Source organism: Chiloscyllium punctatum, chromosome 25 (genome assembly GCF_047496795.1).
Source record: "Chiloscyllium punctatum isolate Juve2018m chromosome 25, sChiPun1.3, whole genome shotgun sequence".
Taxonomy (NCBI): domain Eukaryota; kingdom Metazoa; phylum Chordata; class Chondrichthyes; order Orectolobiformes; family Hemiscylliidae; genus Chiloscyllium; species Chiloscyllium punctatum.
Window position 1 is genome coordinate 41,800,072 of NC_092763.1, and position 21,462 is coordinate 41,821,533.

At 41.0% G+C, this 21,462-nt stretch overlaps 1 protein-coding gene and 1 long non-coding RNA gene across 8 annotated transcripts in view; one reads left to right on the top strand and one right to left on the bottom strand.

Annotated features, from left to right (window-relative positions):
• The window catches only part of LOC140495886 (MORC family CW-type zinc finger protein 4), a 140,266-nt gene extending 130,899 nt beyond the window's left edge, over positions 1 to 9,367 (bottom strand). For all 3 annotated transcript variants that reach the window (XM_072595130.1, XM_072595129.1, XM_072595133.1), the window contains exons 1-2: positions 9,265 to 9,367; positions 9,094 to 9,166 (exon numbers count right to left, since the gene is read on the bottom strand). In XM_072595130.1, coding sequence (XP_072451231.1) covers positions 9,094 to 9,166; positions 9,265 to 9,303 — 112 coding nt within the window. In that variant the 5' untranslated portion in view covers positions 9,304 to 9,367. The remainder of the gene's footprint in view (positions 1 to 9,093; positions 9,167 to 9,264) is intronic.
• Positions 8,928 to 12,404, top strand: LOC140495888 (uncharacterized). 5 transcript variants are annotated; one of them, XR_011964115.1, is made up of 3 exons: positions 8,928 to 9,331; positions 11,613 to 11,749; positions 11,903 to 12,336. It is a non-coding gene; the product is annotated as an uncharacterized lncRNA (long non-coding RNA). The 5 variants fall into 5 exon arrangements; XR_011964116.1 differs by having other exon boundaries at positions 8,949 to 8,995; positions 9,260 to 9,331; positions 11,613 to 12,404; XR_011964118.1 differs by lacking the exon at positions 8,928 to 9,331 and adding an exon at positions 9,346 to 9,498.
• The last annotated feature ends 9,058 nt before the right edge of the window (positions 12,405 to 21,462 follow it).

The window sequence follows — 21,462 nt, forward strand, 5'->3', positions numbered from 1 at the left end:
CCTACACCTAGTTGTTATGTTCTTATGTTTTCAATTTCTACATGGCCTCACTTCTCCCTGTCTCTAAAACTCCTTCCAGCCCTGTAAGACTTAGCAATCTCTGTACCTATCCAACTCTGGCATTTTCGGCATTCCATTTTTTTTTGTTTCACTACTGAATCTCAGCAGAGTAATTATAGATTGGGAGACAGGAGGTTAGAATTTGGTGTGAGTAAAATTGTAAAAGCTAGGAAGACATTGCGTGGTCCCTGTAAAAGATGGTGTTTTTTTCAGTGTTCAGAGTTAAAATGGATGTCTGTGAATAGCTTTAAAGTTTGCAGGAATAGAGAGCACCTGAACTGAAACATTTGCATTGAAAGGCTGTACAGTTAGCAGGCCAAGCAGCAGTTTTTATGAAGACAACAGGTTTTTAATTGAGCCAATCAATTTGAACTAGGCATTTAGATATCAAAAACCTATTACATTTAAATCTGATGGTTTTGATAACATAGAACCAATCTTGTTGTAAGAAACTAATGTGGCATCAGGAGTATAAAAGTAGAGGGCAGTTGAACAAAGACCCTAGAGTTAACTGCCATTCGCCAGAGTTAAGAGTCCTCAACTCTAAGACAGAAATGGTCTCTCACAGTCATCTATGTATTAAAGAACGCACCACCTAAATAATAACAGTACCAATGACAAAGAATTGAAGGAAAGGGCATTTCTGACAGAAGAATTGGAAGAAGCATTCCATGGCAGAAGAACAACAGGAGAAGGCAAAGAACATTCCAGAAGACAACCTGGCTGCAATTTCGAGAGATTAAATTGTGTGTTTTTGTAAATGAGTGGAACTTGCATTTATTTGAATGGCACACCATTAGAAACTTGCTTTATTTGGGAATAGCAGTTAGAAGAGATTTATTCGGTTTATTAATAGGGTAAAAACAATGACTGCAGATGCTGGAAACCAGATTCTGGATTAGTGGTGCTGGAAGAGCACAGCAGTTCAGGCAGCATCCAAGTAGCTTTGAAATCGACGTTTCGGGCAAAAGCCCTTCATCAGGAATAAAGGCAGTGAGCCTGAAGCATGGAGAGATATGCTAAAGGAGGGTGGGGGTGGGGAGAAAGTAGCATAGAGTACAATGGGTGAGTGGGGGAGGGGATGAAGGTGATAGGTCAGGGAGGAGAGGGTGGAGTGGATTGGTGGAAAAGGAGATAGGCAGGTAGGACAAGTCCGGACAAGTCATGGGGACAGTGCTGAGCTGGAGGTTTAGAACTAGGGTGAGGTGGGGGAAGGGGAAATGAGGAAACTGTTGAAGTCCACTTTGATGCCCTGGGGTTGAAGTGTTCCGAGGCAGAAGATGGGGCGTTCTTCCTCCAGGCGTCTGGTAGTGAGGGAGCAGCGGTGAAGGAGGCCCAGGACCTCCATGTCCTTGGCAGAGTGGGAGGGGGAGTTGAAATCTTGGGCCACGGGGCGGTTTGGTTGATTGGTGCGGGTGTCCCGGAGATTTTCCCTAAAGTGCTCTGCTAGGAGGCGCCCAGTCTCCCCAATGTAGAGGAGACCGCATCGGGAGCAACGGATACAATAAGTGATATTAGTGGATGTGCAAGTAAAACTTTGATGGATGTGGAAGGCTCCTTTAGGGCCTTGGATAGAGGTGAGGGAGGAGGTGTGGGCGCAGGTTTTACAGTTCCTGTGGTGGCAGGTGCAAGTGCCAGGATTGGAGGGTGGGTTGTAGGGGGGCGTGGACCTGACCAAGTAGTCACGGAGGGAATGGTCTTTGCAGAAGGCGGAAAGGGGTGGGGAGGGAAATATACCCCTGGTGGTGGGGTCTGTTTGGAGGTGGCGGAAATGTCGGCAGATGATTTGGTTTATGAGAAGGTTGGTAGGGTGGAAGGTGAGCACCAGGGGCGTTCTGTCCTTGTTACGGTTGGAGGGGTGGGGTCTGAGGGCGGAGGTGCGGGATGTTGACGAGATGCGTTGGAGGGCATCTAGTTTAGTTAATTTGTTCACTGTTAAAGTTAAATAAATTAATTGTTACTTGCTGATTTTAAAGTGAGTGTCAGGGATTTATTTTTACTTAACAACTAGAAGTTGCTGATGAGCAGGTTACACTACTTTACACACTCTTGTTATAGATTATATGGTAAGGCGATCCTTTTTGGGTGTTTTGGTTTTAGTTCTCAGAGCGGGGTCAACCTTCACTTTATAACATTATTTGTGGTAAATGCCTTAATCTACCCAGACTCTTGCAGGCATTTATTAAAACCTACTTTTTTTTCTCAACAACCCTAATGCAACTTGCTATTTCACATATCCGTGCCAAAAAATAACTAACAAGAAAAATCAACATCAATGTGCAAAAATCATTTAATCGTGATCTTAAACCTCCCACATCTCCACACTTGGAAGCAGCCAGCAACACCTGGATTTTCCAGAGGTGCAGATTCAAAGACCAACCTGCAGCATAGCCAGTAACACTTGCAAATTTCATCATTCACAGGAGTTCTCAGGCACAGAACCGTCGTGGATAAGGCGGAATGGCTGCATTTCCTTATGAGACTTTGTGTCAAGTCCCACTTGACAATGTAATTTGAAACATCTGAGGATATTTTACTATTTTTAAAGCATTTTATTTGTTAAGGCATAAGCCCCAGTCACTGAATTGTTCCAGATAGGAGCATTCAATAATTGCGACTTGGATTATTTTACAGCCTTCAGAAGGGTGCAAGAGACTTCACACCCAAAGTGGACAGAAAACAATTATGGAAACAGAGGGCAATTTGTGGAGGAAGATTGAAAGGATGCCTTGAAATTTGGTAGAGAAGATAAGCTTTGAGACAGACATTAAAACGGAAGCTATATTTAAAGAAGACATTTAATGAAAGAAATTTCTCCAGAAACAAAAAATGATGATTAGCTAAGGAAAGAGATTCAAGAATAGCTGACATAAGCTTATTCAAAGAGATAGATTTTATGAAGTGCCTCAAAAGGAGAAAAAGAGTGACAGTGAGGATGAGTGATTTAGGCAGGAAATACTAGAGATTGGTGGTACAGTCAACATTAATGAGTGAAATGCATAATAAGCCAAAGTCAGCGGCAATGAGAAGCCTCGGACTGAGCAATTTTAATTCTGTAGGTGTTTACAGAGAGAGGGGAAAGGCTATGAAGACATTTAAACTCAAATGATAAGAATTTTAAATTTATAGGTGAAGTACCAATATGGCCAGTAAGATCAGAGCTGAAAGGTAAACCAGAAGTGACTGAATGGGACTTGGGCAGAAGAGTATTGGACCAACCAGCAATTACAAATGTAAGTAGTCAGAATAAGTAATTGCATAGTCAAGTTTGAAGTTGACTTGACCAAAAGACATGAATGAGAATTCAGTAAATGAGCTGAAGTGGCTGAGTCATATGCTATTGCAGAGGCAACAACAATGGAGTAGATGGAATTGAAAGCTCTGATAGGGTTCACCTGGATACCAGCATTTCGAATCATCTAGTTTATTCCAAAATAATGGATAAAGATGAGTTTGAATCAATGGTAAATGTATTGAATTTGTTGTTAACATGAAAGCTTCAGGATTCAAAACATGTTGCAAGAGAAAAAACTTTGATTTTGTTGTGTGAAACCAGCATATCACAGTACTAGAAACATAGGAGGTTGTTCAATCCATCACGCGTACTCTCTCAAAAGCTCACATAGTCGCACACACCTGTCCATTCTCTGTAGACTTGCAGATATTTTTCTTCTGCTGCTTATCTAAAATACCTGCGCGCAATGAAGGAACATTACGGGGAACGATGCCCCACCCCACATTAAATATTTCAGCAATGCAAGATAACCAGTAGCCCTGAAAACAAATCATGATGACAGAAGTGAGCTCCCACATCTCCACACTTGGAAGCAACCAGCAACATCTGGATTTTCCAGGTGTGCAGATTCAAAGACCAACCTGTAGCATAGCCAGTAACAGGATATTGTCACAATCTACAGGGTGAAAGAATAATGATAAGTGAGGAATCTGATCCATCTAAAAAGAAATGAAAAATATACAAATTCCACATGGAATATTAAAATCAATTTCCATTCAAGTTTGCAAAAGACAAGTCTTTATATCACCAATGTATATTGATAAGCAAAAGGGAAATTTGGAATGCAATCGCACAACAATGCAAAATCAAGACATGCTTTTGAATGGAATATTGAAGGCAGTTTTGAAAAGTCGAATCATTTTCTCGAAACAAGTAACACTGAAGTATGATTTTACGTTTGCCATCTTCTGGAAAAACATCACAAATCATTCACAAAAGGTGAAGCAATTCCAGAAACAACAACTACAGCTGCTTACTTTTCATTCAAAACACTAAAAGTGAAGAAATAACAATTGCAGTCCACGGCACGTTACTTGGTGCTTCCACAGTAGCAAGATAAGTACAACCTCCCTCCAAATAAATCTTTGAGAAACTAAAGCAGGACCTGAACAGCCTTCTTACTGCAGTTCATTGAATCTATCAACATTTGATACAGCCAAACTAACTATATTTGTGCTCATAGTTTTTAAGACCATAACTGAAGGGCACCCGTTTCTTCCTTTAAAATAGTGAACAAGAAGTGAGGAAATCTACAATAAATGCAAACGTTGAATACTTGAGAAAAGCATTCTACCCAAGAAACTGGTTTCCATCATCAATGATAACACAACAGCTATGCTTGGCACAAATGCAGGTATTGTTGTATTTTGCAGCAATCATTCTGATTTCCTCTCCTTCAGCAATTACCACTGCATAACCCACCAAAACGTATCAGCAAGTAAAGATATCAATTTTTCTCATCAAATGAAACTTGTTAAGATTGTAAACTCAATTCCAGAAAGAACCTTTCAACGACCTTACTTAAATCCTTACTTGACAAACTCATTGTCACCTAAAGTAAACTAATCCTAAACTGATAGGAGGTGATTAAGACAAGGGAAGGTCCTGCAAAGATTTTTCAATCGGATACCTCAAATTGTCTATATTCTGAAATCAAGGTCTTAAGTACTCAGTAAGCTCTGGGTGCAGGTTTGCTCGCTGCACTGGAAGGTTCATTTTCAGAAGTTTTGTCACCATACTAGATAACATCTTCAATGAGCCTCCAGACGAAGCACTGCTGGTGTTTCCTGCTTTCTATTTATATGTTTGGGTTTCCTTGGATTGGTGATGTCATTTCCTGTGGTGATGTCATTTCCTATTGTGATGCCATTTCCTGCTCTTTTTTTCAGAGGGTGTTGAATGGATTCCAAGTCAATGTGTTTGTTGATAGAGTTCTAGTTGGAATGCAATGCTTCTAGTAATACATGAACATCAACTAGCCACAAAATGACATGGCCCTCTCTCACTAGTATCCTTACTACAGATAAGAAAGAACACCACTTTGATTGGGACAACACATTCATCTTAGGACAAGCCAAACAGAGACATGCACGAGAATTCCTAGAAGCATGGCATTCCAATCAGAACTCTATCAACAAACACATTGACTTGGACCCCATTCAACACTCCCTGAGAAAAATAACAGGAAATTACATCACCATAGGAAATGACATCACCACCGGAAATAACATCATCAACCCAAGGAAACCCAAACAAATAAACAGAAAGCAGGAAACACTAGTGGTGCTTCACCCAGAGGGTCACTGATGATGTTAGCTAATATGGTGATGAAACATTTGAAAATTAACCTTCTAGCTCAGCAAGCAAACCTACATTCAGAACCGCAACCTGAGCTACAAATCTTCTCAAAACTTGCTATTCAGTAAGCTGTCAGACATTGCATGGTTGCACAATTTTGGAATCTTTGATTTGACGTGTTGTCACATGAGTCTAAGTACTGTGATAAGTTTTGTTTTGCGAACAGTACAGGCAGATCAAGGGGTATTTAGACACAGCCAAGCACACATGGCTACAGGTGCACAAAAGCAAGATCAACATTAGATCTCAAATTAGAAAGGTCCATTCAGCAGTCTACTAACAGCAGAGAAGAAGCAGTTCTTGAACCTGTTTTTAAGTTTCTATATCATCTGCCTGATGGAAGAGGTTCAAAGAGAATATTACTGGGATGGGAGGGGTCTTTGGCAACCTTTCCGCTGCAAGAAAAGTGCAGTTGGAGTACATGGATGGGAGGTTGACTTTCGTGATGGTCTAGGCTGTGTGCATAACCTTTTGTGTTTCTTACAGTGTTGGGCACAGCAGTTGTCATATTAAACTGTTATGCACCCAGATAGAATGCTTTCTATGATACATCTGAAGAAGTTGGTGAGGGTCCTTATGGATATGCCGAATTTCCTAAGCCTCCTGAGGAAGAAGAGGCTTTGTTGTGCCTTCTTGACCATCACATCTACGTAGGAGGTCCAGAACAAACTATTGATTATCATCATGCCTAGGACTTTGATGCTCTCAATCGTCTCAACCTCAGCTCCACTGATGTAGATCTGGGGCATATCCTTCTCCTTTCTTCCTGAAGTCAACGATCAGTTCCTTAGTATTGCTGACATTGAGGGACAGATTGTTATCATTGTACCATGACACCAAGCATTCTATCTCCTTTCTGTATTGTCTCTTCATTGTTTCATATCTGGCCTACAACAGTCTTGTCATCAGCAAACTGGTAGACTGCGTTTCTACAAAATTTGGCCACATAGTCAAGAGTGTACAAGGAGTATAGTAGGGGTCTGAGTACACATCTTTACAGGGTGCTGGTGTTCAGGATTATCGTCGAGGAGGTGCTGTTACCTATCTTTACTGATTGAGGTCTGTGGGTCAGGAAACTGGGGGTTGGAAAGGGCAGAGCCAAGACCTACATCTCAGAGTTTTGACATTAGCTTGGTTGGGATTATAATTTTGAAAGTGAAGCTGTAGTCGATAATTAGGAGCCTCACATAGTTATTATCCAAATATTCCAGGGATGGGTGTAGGGCTAGAGAAATGATGTCTGTTGTGAAATTGCTCATTGGTAGGCAAATTGCAAGGTTCCTTACAAACATCAACATCAAAAGTGAAAGAGCTAAACTGAAAAATGCAGGGTAAGCATAGCACACTTCGCACATTTGATCAGTGCTGTGAATGCAATTAAATTGAAACTAGGGTCTACGATCTTCACGATTAAATAATGAAATGCTGCAACACCTCCACAGTCTAGAGAAAATACTAGAAACAAAATCAAAGACAAAGGAAAATGGTTCAACCCAGAAAGCTTCCATGTACACCTGGGGATGTTGGCAGAGGAATTCAACAGGCAATTTTATAAACTAGATGTGATGGAACAAATTGCAACATTTGTCTCAAGTCCATTCCTTCATGTAGACATTGCAGGGTTGATTTCATCAGGCATTTGATCCACAAATTTGCAAAATTGAATTGAAGATAATTACAATGCAAAATGATACTGAGCTGAAAGCCAGATCAAGGGATAACAAAATTTTGAAGATTTGTAAACAATGAAAATTACCCACTCCTATCATCTTGTGCTTTTAAAGTGAAAGCTTATTTGAGTCCACATATACCTACAGGACAGTGTTCTGCCAAATAAAGATAGTCAAGTGCAAACATTGCACCCACCTCACTGATATCTATTTGATAGGTATGGTAAAATTGCTATAGTTCTAGGGAATCAAAGGGCTGCTCTCTCATTAGAGAGAGATGGTAGTGAATTAAACCTGAGGAGACATTGAGAAGGTGGGACCTTATCCATTAATTGAACCCATGTTGTTGGTATCATTCTGTACCGTAAACCAGCTAACCAGGTGAACTGAGCTAACCAACCTCCACAGGAACAGAAATGGCTAGTTTCTGTGCAATGGACATTTGATCAATCTAGCACGAAACAAAAAATACCCAAAAGAACTGCGGATGACGGAAATCAGAAACAAACACAGAAATTGCTGGAAAATCTCAGCAGATCTGGCAGCATCAGTGGAGAAAAATCAGAATTAACGTTTTGGGTCCACTGACCCTTTTTCAGAACTTGACTGATTTGTCTGCACAGATGCTACCAGACCTGCTGAGATTTTCCAGCAGTTTCTGTTTTTGTTGTTGATCAATCTATCATTGGGCCCAAATATCCATTTCTGTGTCATAAATACTTCGCAATAATTGCATGTTGGTTTGAAAACAAAATGCTGTGGATCACAGCGTGTCAGGCAGCATTCATAGAGAGGCAGCAAGCTAATGTTTCGAGTCCAGGTAACTCTTCATCAAAGGTTGGAACAGCAATTCAATTGCCATCCTTCCAAGCCATAAATTGGTTACTCAAACTCATGCATTTTGGGACGTTTCTGCTTGGAGCACTTTACATCACAGTTTGATCACCCTTTCCTATCTATTTACACTTTCTCAATCTCCGTTGTGGCAAGCAAACACCCCTGCACCGGCCAATGACAGCCTGCCACCACCACTAGCCAATCGTGATGACCCGCGTCCCCCAACCCGGAAGTCTCAGGTTCGCTCCCGCTATCACGCGCTGTTTGTTATGATTCCGTTGCGCTCTGTGATTGGTTGCCGCAGCGAGCCAATCTGATCTCCGGGCAGGAGGCTCAGGTGACTAAGAACATATACCCCCCTCCAACTGCTGACTTCACGGACTCTCGCGGCTTACCCTTTCCACCTTCTCCCTGCCCTTTCTCACTCACACGGGAGCACAAGATTTGGATTCGCCTGTGTTGGACTGGGATTCATATAACGTTAAAAATCACACACCAGGGTTTGCCCTGCGCTGGGCGGGACCTCGCGGGCGTTACCGATAATCCATAGTCAATTGGCTCGCACTGCCGCTAATCAAAGCAATTGGCCAATCGAGTACCTAGGTGCCGCCCCCCCGCCCTCTGATGGGCCATATCCAAACGTCAGTCAAATGCCCTTATGGCAGAGCCCGCCCTCCACAGGGCCCCATCAGCCTGTCAGCCCTCCCCCTCCCCCCAATACAAGTTCGGTTGTCCCTGCACTTCAGACTAGTTGGGACATAATCAAATATACAATGTAAGGGCTGTTAAATTCCGGTCGCGACCAGCGGAGAAGCTGCGTGACAGGGACATGCAATTGTAAGATGAGAATGACAAGCCAGCGCGGTGCCTTACCTATGAGTTCGGCGATTGCGCTAAAAGGCCAGGTATGACTGGTCGAGTTCGTGTGTAAGTAGGTAGGGCTCATCTGAAGAGCAAAAATAAAACATCATCACGGTTATTCGGTAGATGTGCAAACCAGCTCCGTCTGATTCCGATCGGTTGCTTTGTTATTTGTCAGCTTACCGCACTGAGGCGAATTCCATGCTCGCTCAGCTTCGCCATATTTGATCAAGAGTTCTCCGTTTCCCAGGTGAGGGCGCAACGTTGTCAACGGCGTTTGCGATGCCGTACAAGATGGCGCCTCCCGTTAATAGTACTTCCGTACGCCATGGTACTTCCGTACACGGCACCTCCCATCTCTGAATTCAGCGATTATATACAAATACTGATATTTGTACGGCATAATTCCGATATATGGTAACAAAAATAAATGTAGAATATTGGATACCATGTTTTTCTTGATGTTGACATTTCGTATGTTTTAAATACTTTGAGGGTAGTTTTTTTTAATTAATGCGACGTGAGTATACTCCTGTACGGCCCCATTCTCAGTTCTTTGTTTCTATTATAATGGCGATTCTGTCTCCTGTACTGTGTTTGCCTCAGAGTAAAGGGAAGACCTTTTAGAATGGAGATAGAAACATATTTAGCCAGAGAGTGGTGAATCAATGACATTGCCACAGAAGGCTGTGCAGGCCAGGTCATTGAGTATATTTAAGACGAAGGCAGATCGGTTCTTGATTGTAAAATGTTATGGGGAGAATGGGGTTAAGAAACTTATCAGACATGATTGAATGGCGGAGCAGGCTGGATGGCTTAATTTCTGATCCAATGTCTTATGGTCTTAAAGTTATTGGTAAAGAAGCAAAAGAGACATTAAGGAATTTTTCCACCAGAAGGAAAGGTGAGTGTCTGGAATGAACAGCCTGAGATTTTGGTGTCAGATTCAATCTGGGTATTCAAAAAAGAAAGCTTATTTGAAAAGGAACAATGTGGATGATTTTAAGGAGAAGGCAGGAGAATAACACGGAGATGCTCATTTGGAGAGCTGCTGTAAACAGTGACTGAAACAGCAGCATTATGCCATATTTCAGGAGCTATGCATTTTGCTGCAGGGCAAATCACTGAATATATTCAGAATAGATTTTTTTTAAAATGTTAAATGCATCAAAAGGTATGAGGAGGAACTGTGAATATGACAATGCTCATTTAATAGTAGAACAGACTTGAGGGACCAAATGGTTCGTTTAAGTAATGTGATGTGTGTGAGGGTGAAACTGTTGATATATTGTTTGGATTTCTAGAAAGCATTTGATAAAGTGCCTACATAAAAAGGGTTATTGTGCAATGCTAGAGCCCATTAAAAGGGTTAACATTTTAATGTGGATAGAATTTGGCTGGTTAGCAGAAACTGGGCATGTAAATTGATAGTCTTCTGTTTGGCAATGTGTAATGAATATTAGATTCTCTACAGTCCACACCAACCCTCCGAAGAGAAACCCACCCAGACCCATTTCCCTCTGACTAATGCACCTAACACTATGGGCAATTTAGCATAGCCAATTCACCTGACCTGCACATCTTTGGACTGTGGGAGGAAACCCACGCAGAAACGGTGAGAATGTGCAAACTCCACACACAGTCGCCCAAGGCTGGAATCAAACCTGGGACCCTGGTACCTCTAATTTATGACATGACTTGGATGAGGGAAGTAAAGGCACTGTGCATTAACGCAAGTTGTGCAAAAATAGGGAGGAAAGTATGTTGAGTGGATACTGATGGACATAGGTATAATTTATCAAAAATCTGGCTGGTATAGGATAATGTAAGAAAATGTTACTTACTCAGGAAGTATTAAACTGAGGATAACTTCAGAATTTTGAGGTTTACAGGGATCCAGGTATTTTGTGATTTATCACAAAAAAATGCAAGAAGTGTTAAGTCAAGAAAGTTAATGGAATGCAACCTTTTCTTGAAAGGAATTGAACATAAAAGTAGAAATATTCTGCTTCATTTATATGCACAGATGGGTTTCTTTATTTAGTCAAGATGTAAATGCATTGGAGGCAGTTCAGAGATTTACTAAGTTGATACCTGGGGTAAAGTATATCTTATAAGGTTCAATATTTCCACTGGAGTTCAGAGTGGGGAATGTCTTTATTTAAGTATATGATTCTAAATTGCCTTTTGCAAAACTAGATGTACAAAGAATGTTGTTTCTTTTAGTGTGCTTAGGAGTCATGTACTAGGACGAAGCGCTAAACTTAGAAAAGGCACAGGAAATACTCACACTGAATCCTCAATCAGCAAGATGCTTGGTAGCATCACTATCAACTAAGTTAGCAAAATCCCTAAAATAGCTGCCAGAATGGGCAGATGGTGAAGGAACTAGTAAGAGGGAAAAATTCTACTTGACCTCACCCAAATCAGTCTACCTATTACAGATGTATCTGTCCATGACAATATTGGAATTGTTTATCAATAGACACCTTTGTTAATCCAGATATATTCTAACCTGATGATCACCACAGGTGTAGTGGTGAGCTTTCTTTACCTTCAGCAGGTTAATCATAAGAAATAGGAGCAGGATGTGAGACCTCTCGAGCCTGCCTTGTCATTGAACAAGGTCATGGCTGATCTGCCCAAGCTTCACCTCTTTTTGTGCCAGGTGAGTTTAGCTTTCAATTCTATTTCAATTATCTACCTCTTCTACATACGGATCTAGACTTCACACCTTTAGGGCAGAGAATTCCTGAATTCTATGCAGGAATCTGAACTCAGGGACAAAGTGACAATACATATTCTGTAACACTGTCTCAAGTTCCAGATTCTGCCAACGACCCCCAGTTGCTTGGAGCAGGGATGCCAGCGGCCCAGTGCGGAGCGTGACGGCCTCCAGCAGTCAGACCACATGGAGGCCCCCTGCGTTGATCTGGAGAAAGGCTGTGATGTTTGTCATTCTTAAATTTGCTTCTTGGTTTCTTTTCTTACCTATGATATTGTGTATAACGTAAAATTTTTTCCTTCATTTCTCTATCCTGTAACTAAGGATTATACCTCAACTGTACATCTAAGATGGCACTGTGTGCTGGTGACATTGTTGTACAAACTAATCTTGTAACTGAAGAAGCTGTATCAAGGTAGCTTTGTATCTAACATGGCACTGTAAGTGGCAACCTATCAACTTTTCACTGTACTCATTTGTGCATGTGATGAAATGAATTCTAGTTCTAGTAAAAACATCTTGACACCTACCATGTTAAGACCCTTCAGAATCTTTAATTTGGAAGAACTTATTAAAACATTAATGAGTGAAGGCCAAATCTGTTTCACAATTCTTAATAGTCAAGTCTTTCATCCCAGAACTCTCACTTGGGAATATCCTTTGAACTGCCTCTAATTCTAGAATTTTCTTGTATAATATAGAAACCAAAATCTTACATAGTATTCCATGTTAGACCTTACCAAGATCCTGTACAATTGTAACCTGGCTTCCCTGTTTAAAAACGCCAACTTAATTCGATTTGTCATCTTACTCATTCATTGCACCTGAATGCTAACTGTTTTTCATGGACAAGAACACCCAGATCATACTTGAGATAATACTTATGTTAGCTTCCAATAACACTAGATAAAGATCTAGGTCATATAGTACTGAAAAATCAGGTGGTTTAGCTCTGATAAATGCAGGATTATGAGGACAGGATGGGAAGACTGAGAGGGGACCTGATTGAGACATATAAGATTATTAAAGGATTGGACACTCTGGAGGCAGGAAACAGGTTTCTGCTGATGGGTGAGTGCCGAACCAGAGGACACAACTTAAAAATACAGGGTAGACCATTTAGGACAGAGATGAGAAATTTCTTCACCCAGAGAGTGGTGGCTGTGTGGAATGCTCTGCCCCAGAGAGCGGTGGAGGCCAGTCTCCGGATTCATTTAAGAAAGAGTTGGATAGAGCTCTCAAGGATTGTGGAACCAAGGGTTATGGAGATAAGGCAGGAACAGGATACTGATTAAGGATGATCAGCCATGAATGGTGGTGCAGGCTTGAAGGGCAGAATGGCTTATTCCCGCACCTATTGTTTATTGAGAGGGTCAGTGTGAACCCAAAGGGCCAAATGGCCTCTTTCCTCACTGTAGGAGCTCTATGGTATCTAAAGAAGACAACAATAATTCATCTAAACAAAGTAATCAACAGGTACCCAAGTGAAAAAGAGGGATGGACAAAAATGGGAGTGGGATACAGAAAGTGCATGATCAGCAATGATCATATTAAATGGTGGTGCAGGCACAAAGAACCAAATGGCCAACTCCTGCCCCAATTTCTGCAAAAAGACAGTATTCCTGGAAACCTCCACAAGGTTAAATCATCAAACTTCAAGAATTCCAATTTGATGTGGTTTGAACAAAGCACCCAGTGAACAAGCTTCATCCACGTACTTCCGAATGTTACGACATGGAGTAAATCCCTCTGTTAATTTAAACCCGACACACACCAGTTCACCTTGTGCTGTAATCTGTTAAAATTTGAGAGGCAAAGAATTATCCCAGAGATTACTATTTGAAAATTAACAATTTTATTCTTTAAGTCCAACAGAGAACGTTAAAACAATAGCTATTTACAATTCCTTTCTCCTAAACCTATCTTTTATGTCCCACTCTACAATGCTGGTCCAATTGGACAGCTCGAACTGACAACCGGAAGCGGCAGAGACAGGCCACTATAAATGCCGGAGGAAACAGCACAGAAGCGCTTCACAGGAGGCTCCCAAGCACTGAGGATGTCACCTAGACAGGGGATGAAACGTTTGCAAGACAAATTCCAAGCTCGATGAACAGAACCACAACAACGAGCACCCGAGCTACAAATCTTCTACCAAACTTTGAGCTGGTCCAATGTTTTAAAAAACCCAATTTAAGATATACAAAAAAAAACTTCTCACCAGATTTGTCAATTCTCCTTTGTAGATTTCACTCTGTAGATTTTTCTCTGGGTTTTTCTGGGTTGTCTCATCTTCCGTCTTTTGCTGCACAACATTTCTTATGGACAAGTACCTTTCAAAGAGCTATTTGAATGTCAGTTTATACTTGTTGGTTTTCTTGGCAGTTCTGCCCCTAAACGTTCAAATTTCCTGCTATACGCCCCAAAACATCAGATAATTTCATTGGTTTGATATCATCAAAACACTAAATTCAAATTTGATTGGATTTTGGTATCTTGGGGCAAAATTAAACTAACCAAATTCAAATTACTTGTGTACCATGGAAGCTCAGCTGCACTATTGGTTTCACAGTCAAATGTTACATATTAAATTCTTTCAGCACACTCTGTGCCTAGAAGTCCATGCCAGGTTCTGGTCTCTCTTAAAGGTACAGTACACTGTAACACCTTCGTAACACCTCCCCCCTTAAGAAAAAATGAGCCACCATAATGAAAAAATGGATTTTTTTCTACTCCTTAACCACATGATCATGATATACATATTACTTTAAGTTCATATTAACTTATCCGCACACATATATAACATTGAATAGATAGCAATCTCATCTATACTTTCAATTAAATCCATGATAACACAGCTGCAATTATTCTTACGACCCACAACATGTACAGCTCCAACTCCTATGTCACTAGCATGGATAGCAACTTTAAAGGGTTTCAAAGAGTTTGGTGTAGTTAAAATTGGTGCAGTGTTTAATATTGCTTTCAAATGGTTGAATACCTCCTGGCATTGTTCTGTCCACCGAAACCCTCTGTGTGAAAAAGTTGCCCGTTAGGTTTACGGTGAGAGGGAAAAGATATAAAAGAGACCTATGTCCTCTAGTTCTGGACTCCCCCACCCCAGGGAAAAGACTTCGTCTATTAATCCTATCCATGCCCCTCATAATTTTGTAAACCTCTATAAGGTCACCCCTCAACCTCTGATGCTCCAGGGAAGACAGCCCCAGCCTGTTCAGACTCTCCCCATAGCTCAAATCCTACAATCCTGGCAACATCTTTGTAAATCCTTTCTGAACCCTTTCAAGTTTCACAACATCTTTTCCGATAGGAAGGAGACCAGAATTGCATGCAATATTCCAACAGTCGTCTAACCAATGTCCTGTATAGCCGCAACATGACCTCCCAACCCCTGTACTCCATACTCTGACCAATAAAAGAAAGCATACCAAACGCAGCCTTCACTATCCTATCTACCTATGACTCTACATTCAAGGAGTTGTGAACCTCACTCCAACATCTCTTTGTTCTGCAACACTTCCTAGGACCTAACCATTAAGTGTATAAGTCCTTCTATGATTTGCTTTCCCAAAATGCAGCACCTCTCATTTATCTGAATTAAAGCCCATCTGCCACTTCTCAGCCCATTGGCCCATCTTGTCAAGATCCTGTTGTAATCTTCTTCGCTGTCCACTACACCTCCAATGTTGGTGTCATCTGCAAACTTACTAACTACACCTCTTTTGCTCACATCTTAATCATTTACATAAATTACAAAAAATAGTGGACCCAGCACCGATCCTTGTGGCACTACATTGGTCATAGGCCTCCAGTCTGAAAACCAACCCTCCACCACCACCCTCTGTCTTCTACTTTTGAGCCAGTTCTGTATCCAAATGGTTCGTTCTCCCTGTATTCCATGAGATCTAACCTGTATTCCATGAGATCACATCTACCACTCTGCCCTCATCAATCCTCTTTGTTACTTTTTCAAAAATTTCAGTTAGTTTATGAGACATGATTTCCCATGCACAAAGCTATGTTGACTATCCCTAATCAGTCCTTGCCTTTCCAAATACATATACGTAATATCCCTCAGTATTCCCTCTAACAATTTGCCCACCACCACCATCAGGATCACTGGTCTATCATTCCCTGACTTGTCCTTACCACCTTTCTTAAACAGTGGCCAACCTCCAGTCTTCCGGCACCTCACCTATGACTATTGATGATACAAATATCTCAGCGAGAGGCCCAGCAATCACCTCCCTAGCTTCCCACAGAGTTCTAGGGTACACATGATCAGGTCCTGGGGATTTATCCATTTTTATGCGTTTCAAGACATTCAGCACTTCCTCCTCTACAATATGCTCATTTTTCAAGATGTCACCATCTATTTCCCTACAATCTCTTATCTTTCATGTCCTTTCCACAGTAAATACTGATGCAAAATACTTGTTTCGTATCTCCCATTTTTTTTTGCGGCTCCACACAAAGGCTGCCTTGTTGATCTTTGAGGGGCCCTATTCTCTCCCCAGTTACCCTCTTGTCCTTTAATGTATTTTTTAAAACCCTTTGGATTCTCCTTAATTCTATTTGCCAAAGCTATCTCATGTCCCCTTTTTGCCCTCATGACTTCTCTCTTAAGTATACTCCTACTTCTTTTATACTCTTCTAAGGATTCACTCAATCTATCCTGTCTATACCTGACATATGCTTCCTTCTTTTTCTTAACCAAACCCTCAATTTCTTTATCATTCAGCATTCCCTATACCTACCAGCCTTTCCTTTCCCCCTAACAGGAATATACTTTCTCTATACTCTCATTATCTCATTTCTGAAAGCTTCCCATTTTCCAGCTGTCCTTTACCTGCGACCATCTGCCCCCAATCAGCTTTTGAAAGTTCTTGCCTAATACCGTCAAAATTGGTCTCTCTCCAATTTAGAACTTCAACTTTTAGATCTGGTCTATCCTTTTCCATTACTTTTAAATCTAATAGAATTATGGTTGCTGGCCCCAAAGTGCTCCCCCACTGACACCTCAGTTATCTGGCCTGCCTTATTTCCCAAGAGTAGGCACGTTTTGTACCTTCTCTAATAGGTACATCCACATACTGAATCAGAAAATTTTCTTGTACATACTTAACAAATTCCTCTCCATGTAAACCAAATAACTGCCATGAATGTATTTCCATGAACATTCACCCTCAGTACAGCTGTAATGCTATCCCTGATCAAAAACTCCACTTCCCCTCCTCTTGCTTCCCTTTCTGCAGCATTTGTATCCTGGAACATTTAAGCTGCCAGTCCTATCCATCCCTGAGCCATATTTCTGTAATTGCTATGATATCTCAGTCCTATATTCCGAACAGTGTCCTGAGTATGTCTGCCTTCCCTGTTCAGCCCCTTGCATTCATACAAAGAGCTCTGCCAACTGTACCATGTGATCTTTCCAGGACTTCCTAAAGATCACTACATCATTCGAATAGACTACATGGTTTCTTAACCCAGCCACAACTGTTCAAGAGTCTTTGGAATGTGGCAAGTGCATTCTTCATTCCAAGGGGCATCACTTTGAATTGATAAAGATGAGTGATTTATTTGGGGTTACAAACACAAAAATTTGTTTTGCCATCTCTGATAAAGGAACCTGCCAATAACTGTTTCATAAGTCCAACTTTCTCGATGCAGTCCTCCAGTCCTGGAAATTGGATATGAGTCCGATTTTGTAATGACCTTCCGATAATCTATGCAAAATAGTTTAGTCCTGTCTGGTTTGGGAACTAAGATGATCAGCAAACTCCATTTGCTCTGGCTTGGGTTGATGATATCTTCATTGAGCATGGCCTCCAACTCCTTCTGGACCTGTCTGGCTTTGAAAGGATTAAGCCAATGTAGGTGTTTTATCAGAACAGTATTCCCTACATCTACATCATGTACAATAGCATTAGTCCTCCTCATCTGATCGCTACATATGTCCTCATACTATAGTAACGAACCTTTTAGCTGTGTTCTTTGCTCCTGAGACATAGTTTACTGACCTATCCCACCTGTCAATGACTTCATTTTTTAAACCTATTTTGAGGCACATCAAAATCCACATCTGGATTTGATGACTCATTCTGCAGGGCAATAACTAACACCTGTTTCTCCAGTTCTTTCTCTCATATAATAGTTTCAACATGTGCATATTACACACCAGATACCTTTTTTTTTCTAAATAGCATCTTTCAGGTAGTTCACCTGACTCAACTTTTTCTTAATTTGATAGGGACCACTAAATCTGGCTTTGAAGGGATCTTCTATTACTGATAACAATACTAACACGTCATTCCCCCTGGGAAAACATCAGAGTCTAAGAGCTTTTATCTGCCACCTGCTTCATTCTAGCCAATTCACCTATCCTACAACTTCTGACTGTGGGAGGAAACTGGAGCACCCAGAGGAAATCCCACACAGACACAGGGAGAATGTGCAAACTCCACCCAGACAATCACCCGAGGCTGGAATCGAAACCAGGCCCCGGGGCTATAAGGCAGCAGTACTAACCACTGAACCACCATGCCACCCCACCTGCTTCATTCTATGTTGTGCCCTCTTTCGGTGCAGTTTAGCTAACTCACCTACTGATTTAATCTCTCCCTCACCTCTGATACATAATCTAAGTGTGAAATCTCCAGATTTGGTCCTGTCAATTTCTCTTTGAAGTTAATTAAAGGGCCCCTCACTTCATGGCCAAATATTAACTCAAAGGGAGTAAACTGAGTAGATTTGTTTGGGGCATCTCCAACGACAAATAACACAAATGGGATACCTTTTATCCCAATCATTTGGGTTATCCTGACAGTATGCTTTCAACATGGTCTTAATTATCTGATGCCACCTTCCTAAAGCTGGGATTCTGGATGAAATGCACTTGATTTAAAGTGCTGTATACGTAAACTATCCATGATCTCCTTAAACAGCCTAGCCATAAGTTTAGACCCTTGGTCCAACTGAATCTGTGGGTAGCCAATACCACGTAAAAGAAAGCTACTAACTCCTCTATTACCCTTTTTGTTTTAATATTCCGTAATGAAATTGCCTCCATAAATCTGGTAGACTCATCAATTACCCCCTGTGGCTTACCTACCATTTGGCATGTACAACACGTACAGCAAAAGTTAACCACATCCTCGTGTATTCCAGGCTCGTAAAAACATTTTTGTACCTTAGTCTGAGTTTTTCGTACCCCTCGGTGATTGCCTACAGGTAGTTAATGTGCTACCTGTGACACTTCCCGTCTATATGCTACCAGCAACATAATCTGGTGCTCCAGCCCATTTCTCCTCTGCACTAATCTGCTGTGGTCTCCATTTCCTGTCTTAGGATTCTAACTTCCAGATAATAACCCTCAGGAATATTCTCTACCTCCATATATATGTTATATATCTTTTGTCATCTTGTCTTGCTGTTGCAAGACCCTTAGCCTTTCCAGAACCAAACACTTCTGTCTGACCCTGTGCCTGTTCAGGTTTTCCCTAGGCAATAAAAGTCAAAACATGTTGTCTGCTAACTGAACCTAAACTCCTTCATATTGGTCTTTAGTTTTTGTTTCGTGCTGTGACCAAGATAGTGGGATCTTATTACTACACAGTCTGGGAAAATACCAGGATAATTTTGTCTTAACTCAGTTTCTTGGTCTTCTATGGGCTTCTCCCCAACAAGGGGTGTCAGTCCCACCCTGGACCCTGCTAAATCATACTCAAGAACAAACTGAATTCCTAGAACTGACTCTGTCAATCACTCCCACTGTTACATCCCCAGTCTTGAGTTGATACTCCAACCTGATCTCACATAGGGAAATGCTAAATTTCTGTCCATCTATCCACAAATTATCATACTCTTAGGTAATAGGTCAGAAAGAGTGCAAATTTGCTCATCTCTTAGTATTAAAGACTGGTTATATCCTGTATCTCTTAAAATGAACTTGTCCTTCTCCTACTGTTCTGACTAAACTTTACCCAAAGGTGAATTCTTTAGTGCCTAATCTCTAAGTCCATACCCAACCCCTGCCTAGGCTGTGCACTCCTTGGCTTTTTTGGGGAAGTTTCATTTACTACTTTCACTAATGCCACTGGCTTAGCTTCTTTTACCACATTTTCCACAGTGCCTTTCTTTAAAACCAGTACTGTAACTTTGTGTCCCACTTTACCACAGTGGAAACGCCAGAGCCCTTTCACTGTCTTGGGCTTTTTTTTTGGTAAACATTTTGTAAACACTTAGAGTAGGATCTTACCTTCTCCCAACTTCTGTCCCTCACAGGACAAAATTCTGGCCAGAAGCTTGTCTTATGCACGGAGATGTACTCGTCTGCTAATTCTACTGCCCTTCTCACTTCCTGAACTTTTGTCGCTCCACATGAATTCTTATCTGAGTTTTTAAACTCCCCTAGCAGAATAGTCTCTCAGAACCTCAGATGCGTGCTAAGACCAATCAAAATGATTGTTTAATTCTTTCAAACTCCATGCAAGTCTGACCTTTCTGAACCATTGTCTGTACGCTTCTAGTACCAATTCATTAGCACATAAAATAGCCTGTTTGACCTCTTCACAATCTCTTGGCCCCTCATCTGACCACTGCAAATACCTAACTAGCTCTGCCTACCAGCTTAGTATGAACTAGCATTACCCATAAATCCTCAGGCCACCCCCTGTGCCTAGCCAATTTCTCAATCTTAAAATGTGGCTGAGTTCTGACATATTCATGTATACTTTTCTTTTAATCTCCATCCTGCTGAAGTTGTGACTTCACAAAGTCAAGTTAAGTTCAAATTCTTTATTGCTCAGCTAATAACATGCTCTTTTTTTCCTCTCTCCCTCCATCTTCTAACTCAGTTTTCCTCAATCGTAATTGTGTTTCTAACTCTACTGCATTTGTCTGTTTCTGACACACCCAAGTGTTTGAGTAATTCCTTTACAAATTCAGCTTTGCTTTTGTCCTTGGTTAAATCCAATTCTAACCACTTTGCTAATTTGGAGCATATGGTCTTTTCTTTCTAAACTTTCTTGGCAAACTTGGAAATCATTTTCAAACTCAAACCTCGAACAATTTTAAGACATTTCTCACTTAAATTTAAGCAACAAGTCACAGAAGTTAAGTTGTCTCACCTACGTTTTATTTAAAAATCTAGGACATAACTGGCAATTGTTTAAATTTACTGGGCTTTTCGTACCCCAAATCTATTCAAATCTGTCTAAACATGTTCAAATCACACGTGAAAGCCCCCCAAACTGTTGCAATGGGGTGAACCCCTCTAAATTTAAAACAGAGGCACAGAGAAGCTCATGTCACGCCAAACCGTGTTAAATTTCAAGAGGCAAAGAACTATCCCAGAGGTCACTAATAACAATTCTTTAATTTTCAAGTCCAGAGAACAACAGCTATTTACAACTTCTTTACCTTTTACCTCCCACTCTAAAATACTGGTCCGATTGAAAATAAAACCTGATCACTATTTTAAAAAGTTTCAAAACCAGCCAGATGTCGATTCTCCTTTGTAGATTGTTCTCTGGGTTTTCCTGGGTTGTCTGTCATGTGCTGCACCAACTTTCCTTTGGACAGGTACCTTTCAGAGAGCTATTTGGCTAGCAGTCTACACTTGGGGTTTTCTTGGCAGT